Here is a 19,168-nt window from a genome sequence, read left to right on the forward strand (position 1 = left end):
ATGTCTAACTCCCGCAGTGAGTAGAAGATGATGTCAAGGGTCACAACCAGCCAGAGGACCAAAACCAGAGGATGACTGGCAGACAGCTGAAAGAGAGGATCTCATGATGACCCATGCTTTACATCTTCTTCAGGAGGCTTGGGAACAATGACGCTTCTGTGTAAGTCTTGCTGAAAGTGAGAGTGGATTAGCCAAGCGGGGGGAGGGGGGAGCAGAAGACCTGGTTAGCTCTGAAACGTCCCTGGGAACAGCTACTTGAGCTGGGCAAGAGGGAGGGGCCCCAGCCACAGCAGCAGCAGTTCAAGCTCCCCCAAGAAGGGGGAAAACTCCCGAAGGCACCAAATGCCACAGATTCTTCCACTTGAGGTGAAGTACAGAGGAGATCCCAAGGAACTGGGTTTTTTTAGTGCAAGTTGGGATTACATGCAAGAGTATGGGGAGGATTTCTCATCAGAAGTTGCCAAAGTGAGAAGTGTTACTATGGCTTTGGAAGGCAAAGCGGCTGCTTGGATGGTAGCTTTGCGTAATGATGCCCCGACCCCCACTAAGGGAATACAAGGGGTTTATGACAGCCTGATGGAAATGCTTTGATGGCCCCCTCCCAAATTGAAAGGTGAGAAGCAGGATGAGAATCAGTTGCTAACTGATTGAATATGATAATGGAAAGATAAGGTTAAAATATATGGAATATGGACAAATATGAAACTGTTATGTGGAGAATGTAAAGTAGAGGTAAGTGATTCACTTTTATACATGATAATGAAACTGACTTGTTAACTGATTGAACATGTCAATGGAAGGACATTTAAGTACAGGTTAAAATATATGAAATATGGACACATATAGAACTTCTAAGATGATGAACAAAGTGAGATGTGTACCACTTGTTATTCTAGATAGTAGATTAAGGAAATTGTAATCAACATTGAACAGTAAGGATTCCCATTTATAGACAATTAAGGGTAACCTAAACCAAGATATGGAAAAATGGAGAGGGAGCATGAGATATATTTACAATGGGGAACTATTGAGATTTAAAGACAGAACCACACTTTTGGGGCATATAAGGATGCATAGGAATCGTAACCAGGTCTACATCTCAGCCAAAAATAGGCTGGAGGTGGGGTGGGGTTTAAAATACAATTATTATATTTTTTTCTTTTAAAAAAGGAGGAAGATATACATTAAAATTAAATGTGTATATTGAAAAGGAATTATAAATACTATCAACATAAAATGGAGCTCGCTCACACTCAAAGACTGAAATACACCAAGTAAATGAGAGGAAGTGTGCGAAGTAGAGGAGAGAGATAAGGGAAGAAGAAAGGGACAGGAGAGAAGGTAGGGGGAAGAGGAGGAGAAAAAGAAGGCGTGGAAAGAAGAGAGAGGAGAAGGAGAGAGGAAGGGGAAGTAGAGAAGAGAAGGACAACAGAGGGAAGAAAGGAGGAAGGGAGGAGGAGGAGAGAGGGAAAGGAAAGTGATGGATAGGGTACAAATATGGTGTACGGAGAGCAGAAGAGCCAATAATTATTTTTCGGAGTTGATGGTAAGATGAATTGATGTAAACATTTAATAATAAAAAATGATGTTGGCTATGTAACAGTATACATGTGACTCTATGTTGTGAAAATAGAAAAATAAAAAAATGTACAAGGAAAAAAATAGGGAGTGAAATAAAACTCACAGTATGATTAAGAATCCACAATATTTACAATACAACATGAAAATGTAACAAATATTAAAAAGACTGAGGAATAAAACAATATTCACCGATGGCAAAATAACAAAATTAGCTGTAATTAGCATGTGGTTATTTGTTATGAAAATGAAAAAATAAAAAACTTTATAAATTGAGAAAACAATAGGGGTTCTTGGGGATGGCTGGTTTTTGTAAAATTCAGATTCTTGATTTTTGATTTATTGTCAAGCTCTTTTATGAGGTTCTTAAAGGGGGGGGTGGGAAAACATTTGAATGGATTAATTAATGCCAACAAACATTAATATCAAATATGCCCTTGGAATCTTGCATGCCCATGGAGCCTTATGAAAGGAAAGAGGATTATTAAAAGCAAGAGAATAAACTGTTAAATATAGCCCACAAATTTTACAATTATTGGAGGCAAGGAGGGAGATGATGGGTGGTGGAGGGTAGAGAGCAAATTTATTCTACCAAATACACCTCTAAGGATTCTTTTACAACAAATACATGATAGCACACATTCGGCACAAAAGCACTGGTAGATTTTGTGACATGCTGTATATTAGGCAAGGGTCTCTATTCCGCTGTCTCCCAAGCTGTAGCAGCTTATCTGATCTGTGCCAGAAATAATCCAAAAGTAGACAGACACCCACCCCTACGACTCCAACTTAAGGACAACTACCCAGGGACAATTTGAGAAATAGACTTCATTGAATTACCTAGAAATCAAGGTTTTAAGTACATTTGGAGACTAGAATGTGCCTTCATAGGATGGCTTGAGGCTTTTGCTTGCAGGACTAATAAAGAGCATGAAGTAGTAAACGTCCTACTGGAAGAAATTATTTTGGGGCAGCTTTGGGCTACCAAATAGTATATCATTTGACTGTGACCCATATTTCATAGCTAAAGTTTGTGTGAACAGTTAAACATCATTTGGAAGCTTCACTCAGTCTACCATATGGTAAGTTGTCCAATGGGGGAAAAAATGACATGATTTACAAAGCAACAGCTAGCTAAACTATGCCAGGAGGTTCACCTGTTCTCACCGCAAACTTTGCCACTGAAGTTGTTAGGGCTTCACATTGCACTTGAAAGCGAATAGGCTTGAGCCTCTTTGAGGCCCTTTTTGGACAACCTCATCCCTCCCTAAAGGCAGAGGAGAGGTCCATCCCACTGGTGGGTGAACTGACCTTGTACCAATATGTAAGACTGGGGTTATGAATTTTCTTTCCCATTATCTGCAGGAAAATCAATACCCTGGCATCTTGGATAGATCACTTCCAGAGTGAAGAAATGCCCACAATCTGCCATTATGGATTCTTGGACTGAACAGCCTGTGACTTCCTCAGTAGAAGAACTGGGACTTAAGTTATTGTTCTGGAAACAAAAGCCTCTGGAGCCATAGATGTGTTTTGTGCTCTTCCCACCCACCTATATTTACCCCCTTTACATGAAAGAAAGATTAGACACCATAGGGACTTTGAACAATCCAGAAAGTACCTAAAGAATATCAACCCCTTACTTTGTCCCGTGTGCTCTGGTCCCTCAATTATGCCTTGTACCATATTCAAGCAGCGGAATTATATTCAAGCAAGAGGAAATCCTAGCTAATGAGACTGGGGAGGTTTTTTTATTGCTGCAGCAAAAGAATAAGAAGCCATTTGGACAATGACAGCTCAGAATAGGATGGCTCTAGATATGATATTGCCATCCTAAGGAGATGTGTGTGCACTACTTGGATAACAATGCTGTGTGCATATTCTGGACAAATTGGAAGAATTCCATAGCTGAACTACACACATTGCAAAGATAGCTGCAACACCCTCCCCCCCCATGGACGAATGGAAAGACTGGTGGCATTGATGGACAGGATGGTTGCTGATTTCCACTGGTTAAGAACCTAATAATGGCCCTAGCAGGCATATTTTTCTTTTAATTACCTGTTGTGCATTACAATGTCTTCTGCTTTGCCTTTCCACTTGTAAACAAACTACAGGGTCTCCCAGTACATGGATATTGATGTTGGGTGAATCTTCATTTTCAGATTCAAAGGGAGGGAAGGAAGGGCTGGCTGCTAAAGCAAGGTCATTGTACACACTTGAAAGTAAATCAGAAAGACTAATTCTGGGGGTCTGTCTGGCAAGAACAAAGAATGCTTATCAACAGGAAATATGCATGTTAAAGTATGTTGTGACCCGTCAAAACTGTGTTCCACAAAAGCGCAGTCGACGAAATCGCGTATGTGACGTCATCACAGCGTGACGAAAAAGATAGAAAAATTGAAATAAAAATTAAATTACAGCAAGCCGATTCACATAAAGGTAAGGGTTAGGTTTAGGTTTAGGGTTAGGTTAAGGGTTAGGGTTAGGTTTAGAGCGTTAGCGTTACGTTTAGCGTTAGGTTAAGGGTTAGCGTAGGTTTTTCGTTAGGTTAAGGGTTAGGTTTAGGGTTAGGTTTAGGGTTAGGTTAAGGGTTAGGTTTAGGGTTAGGTTTAGGGTTAGGTTTGGGGGGGTTAGGGTAAGGTTTTCGCTTTATTTTTACATTTTTCGATCTTTTTCGTTGCGCTGTGATGACGTCACATACGCGCTTTCGTCGACCGCGCTTTTGTCTACCGCGGTTTTGTGGTGGAACCAAGTATGTAGCAATTATGGATAATTAGACAACTTGCAGACCTCAGCTAAAAGTTAGGGATGGCTTGCACCAAATGAAATGTGTATTACATAACCAATTTTGTTGTATTTTAGTACAATGACAATAAACATTATACTTATAAACATTATACTTATAACCTTGGCATTCATTAGCCAAGGCTTAGGAAAAGGGACATCTAGAGATCAATAGAGCAAATTGTAGAATTATTACTAAAATGTTTATTAGATGATATTGTTAGGGGAGATCTTGTTATCTCACCGTGTCCCGCCTTCCCCTTTAGTGAAAATGTATAAAGCTTTCTTAATCCCTTGTTCTTGGTTCTTGGCCTTTTGACCAGGAACCCTTTTCCTTGGAGTACTCCAATAAAAAGCAGTCAGAAACCTGCACCTTGTGTCTGGCATCCATCATTCGCTTCAGCACCAGGCTCAGACCCGAATTGGGGACAACACCGGGAACATGTGGCCACTGGCAAGCAGCCCTTTTGTGTGGCTTGTTGAGGCTTGAGAACCACACCCACTTCCCAAATCCTGCTTTAAGAATGGATAAGAATGTTTCTCCCTAGGATGCTATGCTTTGCCTTTATATTCTGCCTGGAACCCCAGGAATCATGGCACCATCGGACTGGTTGTAGATAACAGGTCAGACTTCTTTGAGGGGACTTAAAGGATGACATACAGACCTTCTTCCAATCTGGGAAAAGTAAACTTGTTTTGTGTTGATTGTAGTGTTGATTATGAAATTGTTATTGAAAAGTGAAATGGGTGGAATATCTCTTGGCTTTCTACCTTCCCTTCACAAATCTTTAAAAGGTCCACCAATTTTGGCTTGCCACCTTGGGAAGGGATTTGGATTGGAAAAATGGTTCTTGGAATTGGGTGGTGGTGGTGCAGAAGTTGCCAGATTCTGATCTAGCTAATCAAAGAGGATGCTGGGGAAAAGTTAAACAGCCACACCAGGACTGATATTTTCATAAAGATTCAGGATTGGGAACTTTAATTTTGTTCCCTCAGCACTTTGGGGTATGTTAGATGTTGTATAATTTTATTCTTTTATGCTGCCTTCGATAGGTTTTCTAGCTCATCCCACTTGCCTACATGGCCTTCATCAAGAAGACACTTGAAAAGTCAGAGGTTTACACTGCCAGAGTTCCACACTCTGAGGACTTGAACAAGCACCAAAGGAAAAATTGTACTTTCAAAATGTGTGTGCAGGGGAGAGAACAGGTATAAATATATTTCTGTGCTCTGGTTTACTTTACGTGGGTGAAAAGGCCCCATTTCTTATTGTGCTGTTTTTTTATACTAATTTAAATGAATACTAAAGCAGGTCTATAGCTTTGTTAGTTTCACATCCTAACTCTATAAAAACATTTTAGAAGAATAATTGTGCAATTTCCTGTATTACTTAATAATAAAAAATTAAGGCATTATTTAAATATTTAAAACACTTTGGAAATGTTCTTTAAAGCAAGCATATCAGAAAAGTGAACATTTCCTGAAAATTATTTCTTTACAATATTTTTATTCTGCCTATAATGCTCTCTCTCTCTCCCTAGAACCCATCACCTAAACAATTTCATCTAGTGGGATCCAAGAGAAGTGCTTCTCTGTTGCCATGCCTGCCTTATGGGACAGTTTGGATGGCCCTGATTCTGCTCCCTTTCAGGGGCTTTTAAAACCCAAATTTTCCCTCGGCATTAAGTCTAGAGATTTTGTACCCATCTGCATTGTCCTTGATTGGATGACGTTGGCCATGATATGCTTTATTAGTTTGAATCTACGTTTGGCTATCGTCAGATGCAAAGTATCTGGAGCATACATTAAGTTGCAGTTCAGAAGATTTAATCTTCAAGTCTATACGCAAGGATCTAGTCAACTAAAAGCTCAACCCTAAATTGACACCAAATAAGGGTCAGCGGAATTCAAGAGGGGTTGTACTTAGATGGTTTGTGGGAACGTAATGACTCTAGGCTAATGTTTAGCTCCATCCCCTAGCTCTGGCTGCGTCTTCTCTTGCAGTTATTATATGGGATTTCCATTTGTGTATGCTGCCCTAAATCACTTGCTAATTGGGTAGCTATATAAACTATTTGATTGCATAAAGTGTACAACTTTAAAACATCTTTTGCATAATTTAAAAAGTTGCTAATGATTGTCATTGTGGAAGAAAAAAGTTCTTATCTATTCCTTTAAAAAATCCTTTTTGGATTCTAAACAATGATAGCAACCATTTGTGTAATGTTTCACTAGGCACAATTATGGCACTGATTTGTCTTTCTGTATATTGAATGAGGACTAAAAACTCTGTTTTCTTTTGAAAACCAAAACTAACAATACTTAATGTTCAGAATATGGAGGATTTAATAATTGAGAGCCAAGTTCTTTTATTTAGATCATGATGCTGAGTATGTTAATCTTTGCATAGCAAGGGTATTATTTGTTCATCAGTCACGGAGTTGGTAACACACCCACAGGGGTTTCTGCAAGCCAGCCAGGGATCTTCCAATCTGTAACATTAAAAAAAAAAAAGGTTTGATGTCATTCCATTAATAAACACAGATTTAGGAGGCGAGTTGTGTGCCTCTTCTCAGAAACCCCTCATATGGGCATGATGATAACACCATATAAAGGTCATCTCCTAGGAAAGCCATTGTGGAAGGGAAAGAAAGAAGTTGCATCCCATCCATCTTTGATGTCTAATAACCGAGGAGGCAGAAACACCTGGGACTGTTTTTTTCTTCCTTTCCCTCAGAGTTGGTTTTAGATAACGGCCACATTTTGAACACATGATAAAATACTGGTCACTTGTATCTCATGAGGTTGCATCATTGCTGGAGACTACACAAAAGACAAAATGGAACACAATTTCTTTGAAGAAATGTGTCCTAGCTTGGCAGCAGGGTTGGGTTGTTGCCAGTGTTGCTGCCGATTCACTTTGCACACGCTTTGCGCAGTTGACTGTAAATTGTTCTGCACATGCAGAACAGAAAAAATGTTTACTTAAAAATATGCTGGAAACGGCAGCAGCGACCAGGGAACCGGTTCGGGGGTGTGGCCAGCCTAGGTCACTGCCGGTTTGGCGACCAAGGCCAAAATACCACTACCAGTTCGCCTGAACTAGTCTGAACAGGTAGCAACCCATCTCTGCTTGGCAGCCTCCAATGTATTGAACTATGAGGCTTGCTCATTGGGATTCTGGGTGTGGTAATAAACCAGAGAGAACTGGGGTGTGGAAGGCAGTGTGGCTTAGGAAATTATCAGTGAAAGAAAAGGCATCTGTTAGACAGCATCAAATGGGTAGGGAAAATGCTTCAGAGGTCTTCAATAGCACTTAGCTTTTGGTCAGCAACTGCTTAGATACTGTGGTGAGTTGCATTAAGTACCAAATCAAATAAATTCCTCATTACGATCAAGACCATCTACAAAGAAGGTGGGATACAGTTATTAAAAAAGCACAAAGTGAATCATAAAAAATTAAAAAGCTAGAAGATATAAAAGATACAATTTAAAATTAGTTAGGTATAGGAAAGCATAAAAGGTTAGTATGTGGAAGACTGCTCTCCAATACATAAACTAGTGGCTCTTTAAGTCCATTCTATAGCTCAGGTCATCAACCAATGAATTTTGAGAACTAATTCAAGGAATTTGGCATATTTCAATATAATCATTGTTTCTATAGTTTTGTGATCACCTTAAAGAATAATAGAGCCAGTTTGGTGCAATTGTTAAGACACGCTATAGAAACGAGGAGTTTGCGAGTTCTAGTCCTGCCTCAGACACAAGATCAACTGGGTGACCTTGGGCCAGTCCTTCTCTTTCAGCCTTAAGAAAAAAGCAATGTCAAACTTAGACACATTGTGTCTGAGGCAGGACTAGAACTCACAGATTGCTTATTTCTAGCCTGTGTCTTAACAACTACACAAAACTGGCAAACCACTTCTGGAATCTTGCCAAGAAAACTGTGGGAGTTGTCCAGCCAGTCTCCAGGAGTCAAAAAGTGACTCTAAGGAACCAAAAAAAAAAAAAAGAATAACTAAAATATAAACTAGTTAGTTTAATCTTACGTAAGCTTTTGTGAATCGGTCAAATTCATCAGGTACCCAAAGCCATTTAGTCTTGCCAGTGATGTGGCAGTACCTGGAGACAGCAGAATAGAAGATAAAGAACTGGAGAAGCTAACAAAATATGTAGACCTACAAATAGAGCGATTGTGGCAAAAGGAAGCAAAGGTGATGCCAATAGTAATAGACACCTTGGGTGCAATCTGAAAACAACTGGAGCCCCACATGAACACCATTGGCATCAACAAATCTGCCGTAAATCAACTGCAAAAAGCAGCTTTACTTGAAACAGCTTCCATCCTGCAATAATATCTTTAACACCATTCATATCTGCCTACCCCAGGTCCTCAAAAAGGACTTGAAAGATAGATAAAAATAACAAGTCCAGTCATCTGGGTGACTATGTGATGGATGATTCCAACAACAACAACAACAACAGAATTGCAAAAAAACTGTGTTGCTTGGACCATCATATATTTTAAGAAGATACTTGATTGATACCTAGAACACAGGTAGCAACCCGCATCAACCATTAGCACCAGTCAGTGGTATTTGTGACACATTTTAAATGTTCAGTTGACTGAGTTTTGTGCTTAATGAATAAAAGAGATAATAATCCTAATAATAATCATAATAATAACAATAACAACAACTTTATATTTATTCACATTTAATATGTGAATGCAACAAAATTGCATAAACTGATAACAAAGCTAGACAAGACCGAATTGCTAAATTAATCCACTGGTCATTATGTAAAAAATACGATTTGCCTATACACAAAAAGTCATGGAAGCACAAAGTGGAAAAAGTTATAGAAAATGAGAAGGTCTTGTGGGACTTTTGAACACAGATACAGACGGATCGTCATTTGGAATACAACACGCCAGATATCAAAGTTGTCAATGGCTGAAGCATACAGTTTATTGATATTGCTGTACCAGGAGACGGCAGTCGAAGAAAAAGAACTAGAAAAATCATGAAATATCTGGCCATTGAAACTACATGGCTATGGATGAAAACATGTAACTGTGATACCCATTGTCATTGGGGCACTTGGTACCATGTCTATGAATTTTACAAAACACATCAAGAAATTGCAGTTTCCTGCAATAACACCAGCAGAACTGCAAAAAACTGTGCTACTAGGAACATCATATTTTAAGAAGATACTTTTTTGATACTGAAGACGTTGGCAACAACCTGTATCAACTATTGGCACCAGTCAATGGTATTTGTGACAAATCTTTAAATGTTCAGTTGACTGAGTTCCATGTTTAATAAATAAAATAATAACAATAACTAAAATAATAATTTAAAATAACAAGAAACCAACATCTCTTCTACTGGTCACTTGATAAAAGTCGAGCGCAAACTAATGTTCCCATTAATTTTTCTTTACCCATGTAAAGAAAAAACTTTTGGAAATAACATTTGTTGGCCAGCAATGGAGGCTTACCTGGCCCAGGTCCCTTGGTAAGGTTAGCTCAGAGTCCCATCTTGGGTGCCAAATTGTTGGAAGAAATATCCATGTGTTCAGTTCCAAGTTGGGAAAAAGACACTGGAAACATGGAGGCTGATTAGAAAGATGGTTTAATGATGAAGCAGAACCACATGGGTTTTGGGCAGTTGACCACATGGAGTTGAGAGTGGGGGGCTGGGTTTATATCTTATCTTGGGCTTTACACTTGAGCTTCCCGTTCCTGTGCAAGAACATGTATTCTAACGGGTGTTGTCAGACTCCCATGGGGCCATGTAAGGGTTATGTAGGGGTCACAGCTGCCTCCATGGGCAAAGTACAAATCCTAGGTGTGCTGTCCCATCAGTGTATAGCTAATTTAAGAATTAGAAGCTGTCTCCTTTAAGCAACTATCTCATGGGAAATGTAACTACCTTATGGGAAATGTAGTCCCATAACATATGACCACATCTGTGCTCCCTGATTGGGCAGTGGAGTATTTTGCCCGGGAAATTGTTTTATTACTGCGCACTCACTGAATCGCTATCAGCACTACCAGAAGCAGCTTTGTACCAGCAGCATGGGTTAGAGGAATTAATGTCTTTTTACACTACGTGATGGGACAGGAACGAACAGAATTATAAACACAGTCAACCTGCAGAGCAACTATTATATCTTCAGGAATGAGACAGAGGCTCGTGTCCGGTAACTCTGTAACCAATTTATTTTAACACAACTTGTAACAGTAACAGGTAACAACCAGGCAGGGTGCTGGTTTAACAATGTAGCAACAGAAGGATGATCTGTGTAGAGAGAGAGGCAGAGAAGCAGCTCCAGCTGGACTGGAGTGTTCGTCTGCTCTGGTGCTGAACAACTGACAGTTTGAACGAGTCTGCCTTTTATAGTTCCTCAGACTCGCCCGGCAACTGACAGGCGCGTCTGATTGGCTAAGACGCGCCTGGCTGCTGCCGAGCTGTCATTCGTAACAGCGAGGACTAACTTTTACTATACAACACTTCTTCCCCCCCAGCTGTGCGCATGCGTGATGTTTGCTCACGCGTAGTCTTGTAAGTATACAGGAGAATGGCGGACACGCCCCGAACGCCGCAATTGCATTGCAGGCGGATCATCGCATTGATGTCCCTGTCTGAGCTCCTCCCCTCGGGGAGTGAAGCTCCAGGTGACGTCTGATGGCAGAGGAACCCTGAATGGATGACTCCCCTGAATGGTAAGCTGGGCGAAGGGGGCGCGGCCGAGGATGTTGACGGCTTATGACTAGGCCGGTAGGCGGCCTCTGGAAGGGGAAGGCTAGGTCTATGTTGGCCTAAATGTAATGGGTTGGGGTTTTCAACTCCGGATTGAGAAGCACTGCTGGGCTGTGATACTGAGCTAGGCTGGCCTGGATTGGAGAAGGCTGGAGAGTTGTGGTTATTTAACTGCGGTTGCGGGTTCAGGTCTGGCTGAGAAACGGTTAAGCCAGGACCTTGCGTGTCGGCTTGAGAATCATTTTCTGATGACCGTCGTTGTCTCAATTGATCCAGGTGTCTTCTCCAGGTTCATCCATCTGAAACTCGAATCCTGTAGGAAACGGGCCCTGTTATTTCGGTTATAATTGCAGGCACCCATCTCGTCTCTCCTCCATAGTTTCTAGCCCAAACCAGGTCCCCAGGCTTAAAAGTGCGGGAGGGGGTTGGAGGCCCCAGGTTGCCAGACTGAATTCCTGAATAGACGGGATGCAATCTATCCAGGGTGGTCCGCAGGCGCCTGCCCATCAACATCTCCGCGGGGCTTTTCTGTGTCAGGGGGCAAGGTGTGGAGTGCTGTGCCAATAAGTAAGCATCCACCCTTGCCTGCCAGTCTCCACGGTTTAGACGGCCCAAAGCCTCCTTGGCAGATCTAACCGCCCTTTCCGCTCGGCCATTGCTGGCCGGGTGGTAAGGGGCAACCAGCGCGTGGCGGACCCCTTGCTCGGCCAGGTATGTTTGGAACGTTGTAGACGTGAATTGCGGGCCGTTGTCGGACACTACTGTGTCCGGCAACCCGTGGGTTGCGAACAATCGTCGCAAGGCTCGCACAGTACTGTCAGATGTGGTGGAGTGCATGAGCAATACTTCCACCCATTGAGAGTACGCGTCCACAACTATGAGGAAAACCTGTCCGTGGAAGGGGCCGGCGAAATCTATATGAATTCTTGACCATGGTCCACGAGGCATCTCCCATTCCCGGGAGGGAGAGGAAGGTGGAGATGGCCGGGACTGCTGGCATGTTTCGCATTTGGCAACCCAGGCTTCAATCTCCGTATCTAATCCTGGCCACCAAACGAAACTGCGAGCTAGAGCCTTCATTCTGCTGACTCCAGGATGGTTTTCATGAAGGCGTTGCAAAATTTGTTGTCGGAGGACCGTTGGGATGACTACACGGTCGCCCCACAACAGACAGCCTGAATGAATGGATAGCTCTAATTGTCTGTTTTTGAAATGCTTGAACTGTGGAGGTAAAGCACCCGCAGGCCAGCCTCTCAGGACCCAATTCAATAGTTGTGACAGTGTAGGGTCAGACTGAGAGTGAGCGGCCACATCTGTAGCAGTCAACGGCAATTCTAGCTGTGCAATTGCCAGGACCGAACGGCAAGGAACCGCTTGGACTTCCTTGTCTGGAAGTGGGCAGCGACTAAGGGCATCTGCATGCCCTATCTGCTTGCCCGGACGGTAGCGCAAGGCGTAGGAATACGCCGCTAAGAACTCCGTCCAGCGGGTCATCCTTGGAGAAAGGATGGGGGGGTCGGCCTATCACCAGCCAGAAGCCCAAGGAGTGGCTTATGGTCTGTGAATAGGGTGAAATGCCGCCCATAGAGATAGTCGTGGAACTTTTTGATTCCTGACACTGCAGCCAGAGCCTCCTTGTCAATCTGGCTGTAGTTCCTCTCAGTTGAGGACAGTGTCCGGGAGTAAAAAGCTATGGGAGCTTCTGATCGATTGGGCAGGACGTGGCTCAGAACAGCTCCCAAACCCACGGGGGAGGCATCACACGCTAGAGTCAGGGGCATCTTGTCACTATATTGTACTAAGACTGCCTCTGACGTCAGCAGGGATTTGACAGCCGTGAACGCATGCGCTTCCCCATTGCCAAGGCGTGGATCGGTCGAGTAACCGATGTAGCGGCTCGGCTAGTGATGCCTTGTGGGGGATGAAAGGCGCGTAGAAATTTAAAAGCCCCAGGAACGATTGTAGCTGCGCCTTCGATGTAGGAGTAGGAGCGTTCCTGATGGCTGCCAATTTAGAAGGGGTAGGGTGGATTCCCTGGGCATCAATTGTGAAGCCCAGGAAGTCCACTTGGGGCACAGCAAAGAAACATTTGCTGCATTTTAATTTAAGTCCCGTGCCCCTGAAACGGTCGAGGACTTTCCTTAAGATTTTGATGAGGTCTGAGCGGCTGTTTGCAGCGATCAGGACGTCATCAAAGTACGGTACCACACCAGGGAGCCCATGGAGCAGTCGCTCCATGAGGCTCTGGAAAATCCCCGGGGCAACGAATACGCCGAATTGGAGGCGGCGACAACGGAAAGCCCCCCGGTGGGTGACGATGAATTGGGATGAACCCGGAAGTAGGATGAATTCCCTGGGCATCAATTGTGAAGCCCAGGAAATCCACTTGGGGCACAGCAAAGAAACATTTGCTGCATTTAAATTTAAGACCCGCGCCCCTGAAACGGTCGAGGACTTTCCTCAGTACTTTGATGAGGTCTGAGCGGCTGTCAGCAGCGATCAGGACGTCATCAAAGTAAGGTACCACTCCAGGGAGCCCATGGAGCAGACGTTCCATGAGGCTCTGGAAAATCCCCGGGGCAACGGAAACGCCGAATTGAAGGCGGCGACAACGGAAAGCCCCCCGGTGGGTGACGATGGTTTGGGCAGCCGCCGCATCGTCATCCACAGGGAGTTGCTGGTAGGCCTGCGCCATATCCAGTTTAGCGAAAATACGGCCCTGCCCCAAGGAATGGAGCAGGTGCTGTACAACAGGGACTGGATAGGGGTTTGCCTGAAGGCCAAGGTTGATGGTCGACTTATAGTCGGCGCAGATCCTAATGGAGCCGTCGGCCTTCACCGCAATCACAATGGGGGTCTCCCAAGGTGAGTGGTCGACGGGCTCCAGTATGCCCTGCGCCACGAGCTTATCGAGCTCAGCTTCAACCTTTGGCCTTAATGCAAAGGGCACCCTGCGGGCCTTCAGTCTGATTGGTGCAACCTGGGGGTCCAAGCTAAGGGATATGGGGCTGCCTTTGTAATGGCCTAGCTGGCCATCAAAGATATCAGCATAGTCTGACAAGACTGCTGCTATGTCTGGGGGCGTGTCCGCAGTAGAATGAATCCCCTGAAGGGAGATACCCAAGGGAGAAAACCATTCTAACCCCAGAATTGCTGGTAAAGGTTTCTGAACAATTAAAGCAGGTAAAACAGCGCAAAACTTGCCATAAGAAACCCTCAAGGCATATGAACCTAGGATAGAGATATGGGAGCCTTGATAGTCTGTTAAAATTGCGTTAAGGGGTGACAAGTGACAACGTTTCACGTGGGGGCACAACATAGAAAAAGTGTCCCAAGAAAGAAGGGATTTTGATGAGCCGGAGTCCACTTCCATCTGACACGGCTTCCCTTCAATCAGTATTTTAATATTGATTTTGTCCGTACCCTCTGAGGATGAGTTGATGGAGGTGTCATGCAGGGACGAAGAAGCTTGATTGATGTTAAAGCATTCGTCTTGACGCTGAGCAGGTTTCCGCTGCTGCGAGCTCTTCGGCGGGGGTGGAGGAGGACCATATGGAGGAGGTGGCTCGATTGCTGCAGAAGGAGTAGGAAGTGAAGCCTTGCAGACATGGGCTAAATGTCCTTTCTTTCCGCAGCGGCGGCAAACCGCTGCCTTGAAGGGGCAATTAGCCCGGGCGTGCGCTCCGCCACAGCCAATGCAAGCAGAGGAGTTTGAAGGGAAATGGCTGATGGCTTGACTCTGTCGAGGCTGCTGACGGCGGGGTTGTGCTCCAAGTCTATCTACCTGAAGTTGTTGTAGATAGTCAGGCAGGGGGGCTAGCTCATCAATTAGATTTGTAATGTACGTTGGCTGCTGGAGCGGAGGAGGAGTTGGAACGGTTGAGGCTTGAGTGGCAGGTAACCCTCCAGCAACCGTCATCTGCGCGAGGTAGCGTTCTATTTCGTTGGAGGATGAATCTGCCAACTCTGCAGCGCGAGCCTCGTCTATGGCATAAGCTAATGTGACCTTAGGCTTGCCCAAAAGTCTACGCCTGAGAAAAATATCCTTTAGGCCACAGACGAATTGCTCTGCGAGATTTGCCTCAAGATCTGGGAACTCACACTGCGCTGCAGCAACTCTCAAGGCTTGCAAAAATTGATTTACCATTTCTGCAGGCTTTTGGACTCGCCTGCGGTAAGCGAAGCATCTGGCTATTTGAGATGGAGTAGGTGCGTAGTATGCCTGCAATCCGTCTGTTAGTTCTTGCCAGGTGAGGTCGTACACCGCTCTAGGGGCGGCAAAGGACCTTGCGGTGGCAAACATTTCTGGGCCACAAGCCGTAAGGAAGAACCCACATTTCCTCGCTTGAGACTGACCTTGACGGTTGTTAGCGATTAAAAAGCATTCAAACCGTTCAAGAAATGCCTCCCAGGTTTCACCTCCAACCCCAAAAGGGGCAAACATTGGCATTCCGGCCATAGCAGTTGGTTGGAGAAGTGGCAGTTGGTTCCTTTTTCTTCTGGTTACAGGTCCCCAGTCCTCGTCGCCAGTATTATATCTTCAGGAATGAGACAGAGGCTCGTGTCCGGTAACTCTGTAACCAATTTATTTTAACACAACTTGTAACAGTAACAGGTAACAACCAGGCAGGGTGCTGGTTTAACAATGTAGCAACAGAAGGATGATCTGTGTAGAGAGAGAGGCAGAGAAGCAGCTCCAGCTGGACTGGAGTGTTCGTCTGCTCTGGTGCTGAACAACTGACAGTTTGAACGAGTCTGCCTTTTATAGTTCCTCAGACTCGCCCGGCAACTGACAGGCGCGTCTGATTGGCTAAGACGCGCCTGGCTGCTGCCGAGCTGTCATTCGTAACAGCGAGGACTAACTTTTACTATACAACAGCAACAACAAAAACAACCCTTGGCTACACCGTGGCAACATGAAGTTGCACAGAATCTTTCGGAAGAAAAACACCAGCAGTTCACAACTACCACGCCCACTCTTATAGACCACACCTGTTCAAACCAACAAGATACCACAGGTCCTGATCCACCCAAAGCTGCAGGGCACACCCTTCCGATTCCCCCGGCATACCACCCTGGAGCAGATTGGCAACCTTGGCAGAGGAAGATGAGTTGGTTAGATAAAGGGTTAGAGAAGTTCTCGGACAAACCAGGCTGAGAGTGTCGGGTATGGAAGGAGATCCTCAAACGTCTTGTCTGTAATGAGAAGATAGAGCCCGAGGATGAGATTGTACTTATGAAAGCCTGGTTAGGCCCAAAGTCTAGACTAATGGTTACAGGAATCTACCACACTTACCTGAAGGATCTAGTCAAAGCCTGCGAATACGCATGGAAAGTACTTGATCGACAGTTTGGCACAGCCATACTCATGGAGTTCTCACTCTTGAAACAGGTCATCGAGTACCCAAATATTAGTCCAAATGATCCTGAGGAGTTATGGAATTTTTCTGACCTCCTCTCGGAACTACGGGTTGCTCAAGAAGACCCCACAACTAAGGGATTGGCGTGCCTTACTGAATACAACACACAGAACACTATCATCAGAAAACTATCAAGACGGTTCAACGATCGATGGACCGATCTGCGGGACGCCTACAGGAAGAACAATCAATACAATGATCCTCCCTTTGCTACACTCCAAGAATTTGTTGCTGATCAGGTAGAGCAATGCACTGATCCTCAAAACCTAGGTCATTGGGATTTTTATTTGTATTTGTATAAGTTTATTTATAGGATGACTACTCCACAATCGCCAAAGGGGCTGCCCGTAATGCTGCTGCAATCAAGAGTCCAATGCAGACCACAAAAGAAAAAACCTTTGTGTCAGTTCACAAAACGCAAATCTCTAACTCTGCCAGGAACGATTCCGATGTGCAACCATCCAGGAAAGTTATAGTTAAACCCCCAACAACAAACAAGGACCCATTCTGTCCATTCCACGAGTCTTCCCACCCTTTGAACAAATGTAGAGAATTTGGGAAGAAGCCTATGGAGGAAAGGAAAGCTCTAATTAGGGAGTACAAACTATGCTATAAATGTTGTGACTCTACAGAACACATCGCCAAAGAATGTATAGCCAAGGTGCAATGTCATCTTTGCAAGAGTAGCTGGCACCCTGGCGCCCCACACCCAAACTCTGAGACAGTGCATCGTCCAACGGCCCACACCCCTCCACACAAGGAGGCTCCACGAAATGCCGAAGCGCACCCAGAAACTAACACAGAGGTAAGCGTCAGATGCACCTTAATATGTGGTGGCTCTTCAACACCTCGCACGTGCCACAAAATTTGCCTGGCCAAAGTCTACCCTGCCACTCATCCAGAAATGGCCGTGAAGATGTACGTAATCTTAGATGGGCAAAGCACCAGATCGTTAGCAAGGTCAGCATTCTTCGATCTCTTCGACATCAAAACCGAAGAGACAGGATTTACGATCTCAGGATGCACTGGATCCCAGCGCACGGTGGGGAGGGAAGTCAATGGATTCTGCATAGAAGCATTAGATGGGAGCGCACAGTTCCCACTGCCGTCATTACTAGAATGGGATGGTCTACCCGACAATCGCAGTCAGATCGGGACACCAGAGTTAGTAAGCAACATACCTCATCTGAGACACATGGCTAATCACTTTCCTGCCCTAGACCCTGAAGCCAAAATCCTGCTCTTGTTGGGAATGGACGCCCCTGACGCTTTCGCTTGCCATGGAATGACCTTGAGCTGCAAGCCACCACCTTCTACACAGATAGTAAGGTGGTGCTAGGCTACGTTCACAATCGAAGCAGGCGCTTCTATGTCTACATCAGTAATAGAGTAGACAGGATCAGGAAATCTTCTAACCCCGAGCAGTGGAGGTATGTTCCGACTGACCAGAACCCAGCAGACCATGCTACACGCTCTGTCCATGCATCTCGCTTGGCAGATTCAACCTAGTGGAAGGGCCCAGAGTTCCTGGCTTGCCCAGACATCCTGATGTCACAGAGTCCAGAACATTATGAGCTTCAAGACCCAGATAGTGATGCTGACGTACGACCGTAGGTTCCCGACCTGGCCACATGTTTGTCAACAATGATACCAGAGGCGAGAAAACTGCTCCCTAACCGCCCCTTTGTCTTGTCTCGCTTTGAACGCTTCTCCAGATGGAGATCTCTTGTATCAGGGGTGGAGGTGATCATCCGTTTCCTGCATCACAAAACAGGCTCCTCAGTCCACCGCACCCAAGCAGAGAGATCCATTCTACGTAATGTGCAAAGAGAAGCATACCCAGCAGAATTTGAGTGTCTGCAGGCTAAAAAGCCCCTCCCAAAATCCAGCTCACTTCTAAAACTGAGCCCATTTCTTGACTGCTATGGCTTACTGCGAGTAGGAGGGTGCTTAGATAAGGCTGAAATGACTTCTAATCTCAAGCATCCTATCATCCTTCCAGCCGTCAACATGTGTCAAAGCTGCTGGTCCAGTACCATCATGAGAACGTTCAACATCAAGGCAGACACTTTACAGAAGGAGCCATTAGGGCTGCCGGAATCTGGATCGTAGGCGCCAAGAGGCTCGTTGCTAGTGTCTTACACAAATGTCTACACTGTCGCAAGCAACGAGGTGCGACACCATGTCAGCTGAGGGCCGACCTGCTGCCCGAACGTCTTAGTACTGAGCCTCCTTTCACCAACGTAGGTGTAGACGTTTTTGGCCCCTGGTCTGTTTCTGCCCGCCGGACTAGAGGAGGACAAGCTAACAACAAACGCTGGGCAGTACTTTTCACTTGTCTCAGCATTCGAGCTGTCCACATTGAAGTCATTGAATCCATGGACAGTTCCTGCTTCATCAACGCCCTAAGGCGGTTTCTGGTGCACAGAGGACCGGTCAAGGCGTTTAGGTCTGACTGTGGCACAAACTTCGTAGGAGCCTGCAAGGAATTGAAGATAGGTAAAAACGACCGCCTAGACCCAGCAATCGAGGGCTACCTGAAGGCCTGTGACTGTGTATGGACATTCAATCCTCCCCATGCATCCCATATGGGAGGAGCTTGGGAGCGACTGA

General features: G+C 44.9%; 2 protein-coding genes across 2 annotated transcripts; both read right to left on the bottom strand.

Moving 5' to 3' along the window:
- Positions 1-11,606: 11,606 nt before the first annotated feature.
- On the bottom strand, positions 11,607-12,629 carry LOC116521221 (uncharacterized protein K02A2.6-like; the record flags this gene model as incomplete). The annotated part of the gene is made up of 2 exons (XM_032235911.1): positions 12,572-12,629; positions 11,607-12,523 (listed from the first exon to the last, which is right to left on the bottom strand). Coding segments are annotated over exons 1-2 (975 nt in total), but the record flags the coding sequence as incomplete, so codon positions are not given.
- Positions 12,630-12,951: 322 nt separating this feature from the next.
- Positions 12,952-14,544, bottom strand: LOC116521222 (uncharacterized protein K02A2.6-like; the record flags this gene model as incomplete). Its single annotated transcript, XM_032235912.1, has 2 exons — positions 12,952-13,138; positions 13,469-14,544. Coding segments are annotated over 2 exons (1,263 nt in total), but the record flags the coding sequence as incomplete, so codon positions are not given.
- Positions 14,545-19,168: the final 4,624 nt, after the last annotated feature.

This window comes from Thamnophis elegans, chromosome Z, assembly GCF_009769535.1.
Source record: "Thamnophis elegans isolate rThaEle1 chromosome Z, rThaEle1.pri, whole genome shotgun sequence".
NCBI lineage: Eukaryota > Metazoa > Chordata > Lepidosauria > Squamata > Colubridae > Thamnophis > Thamnophis elegans.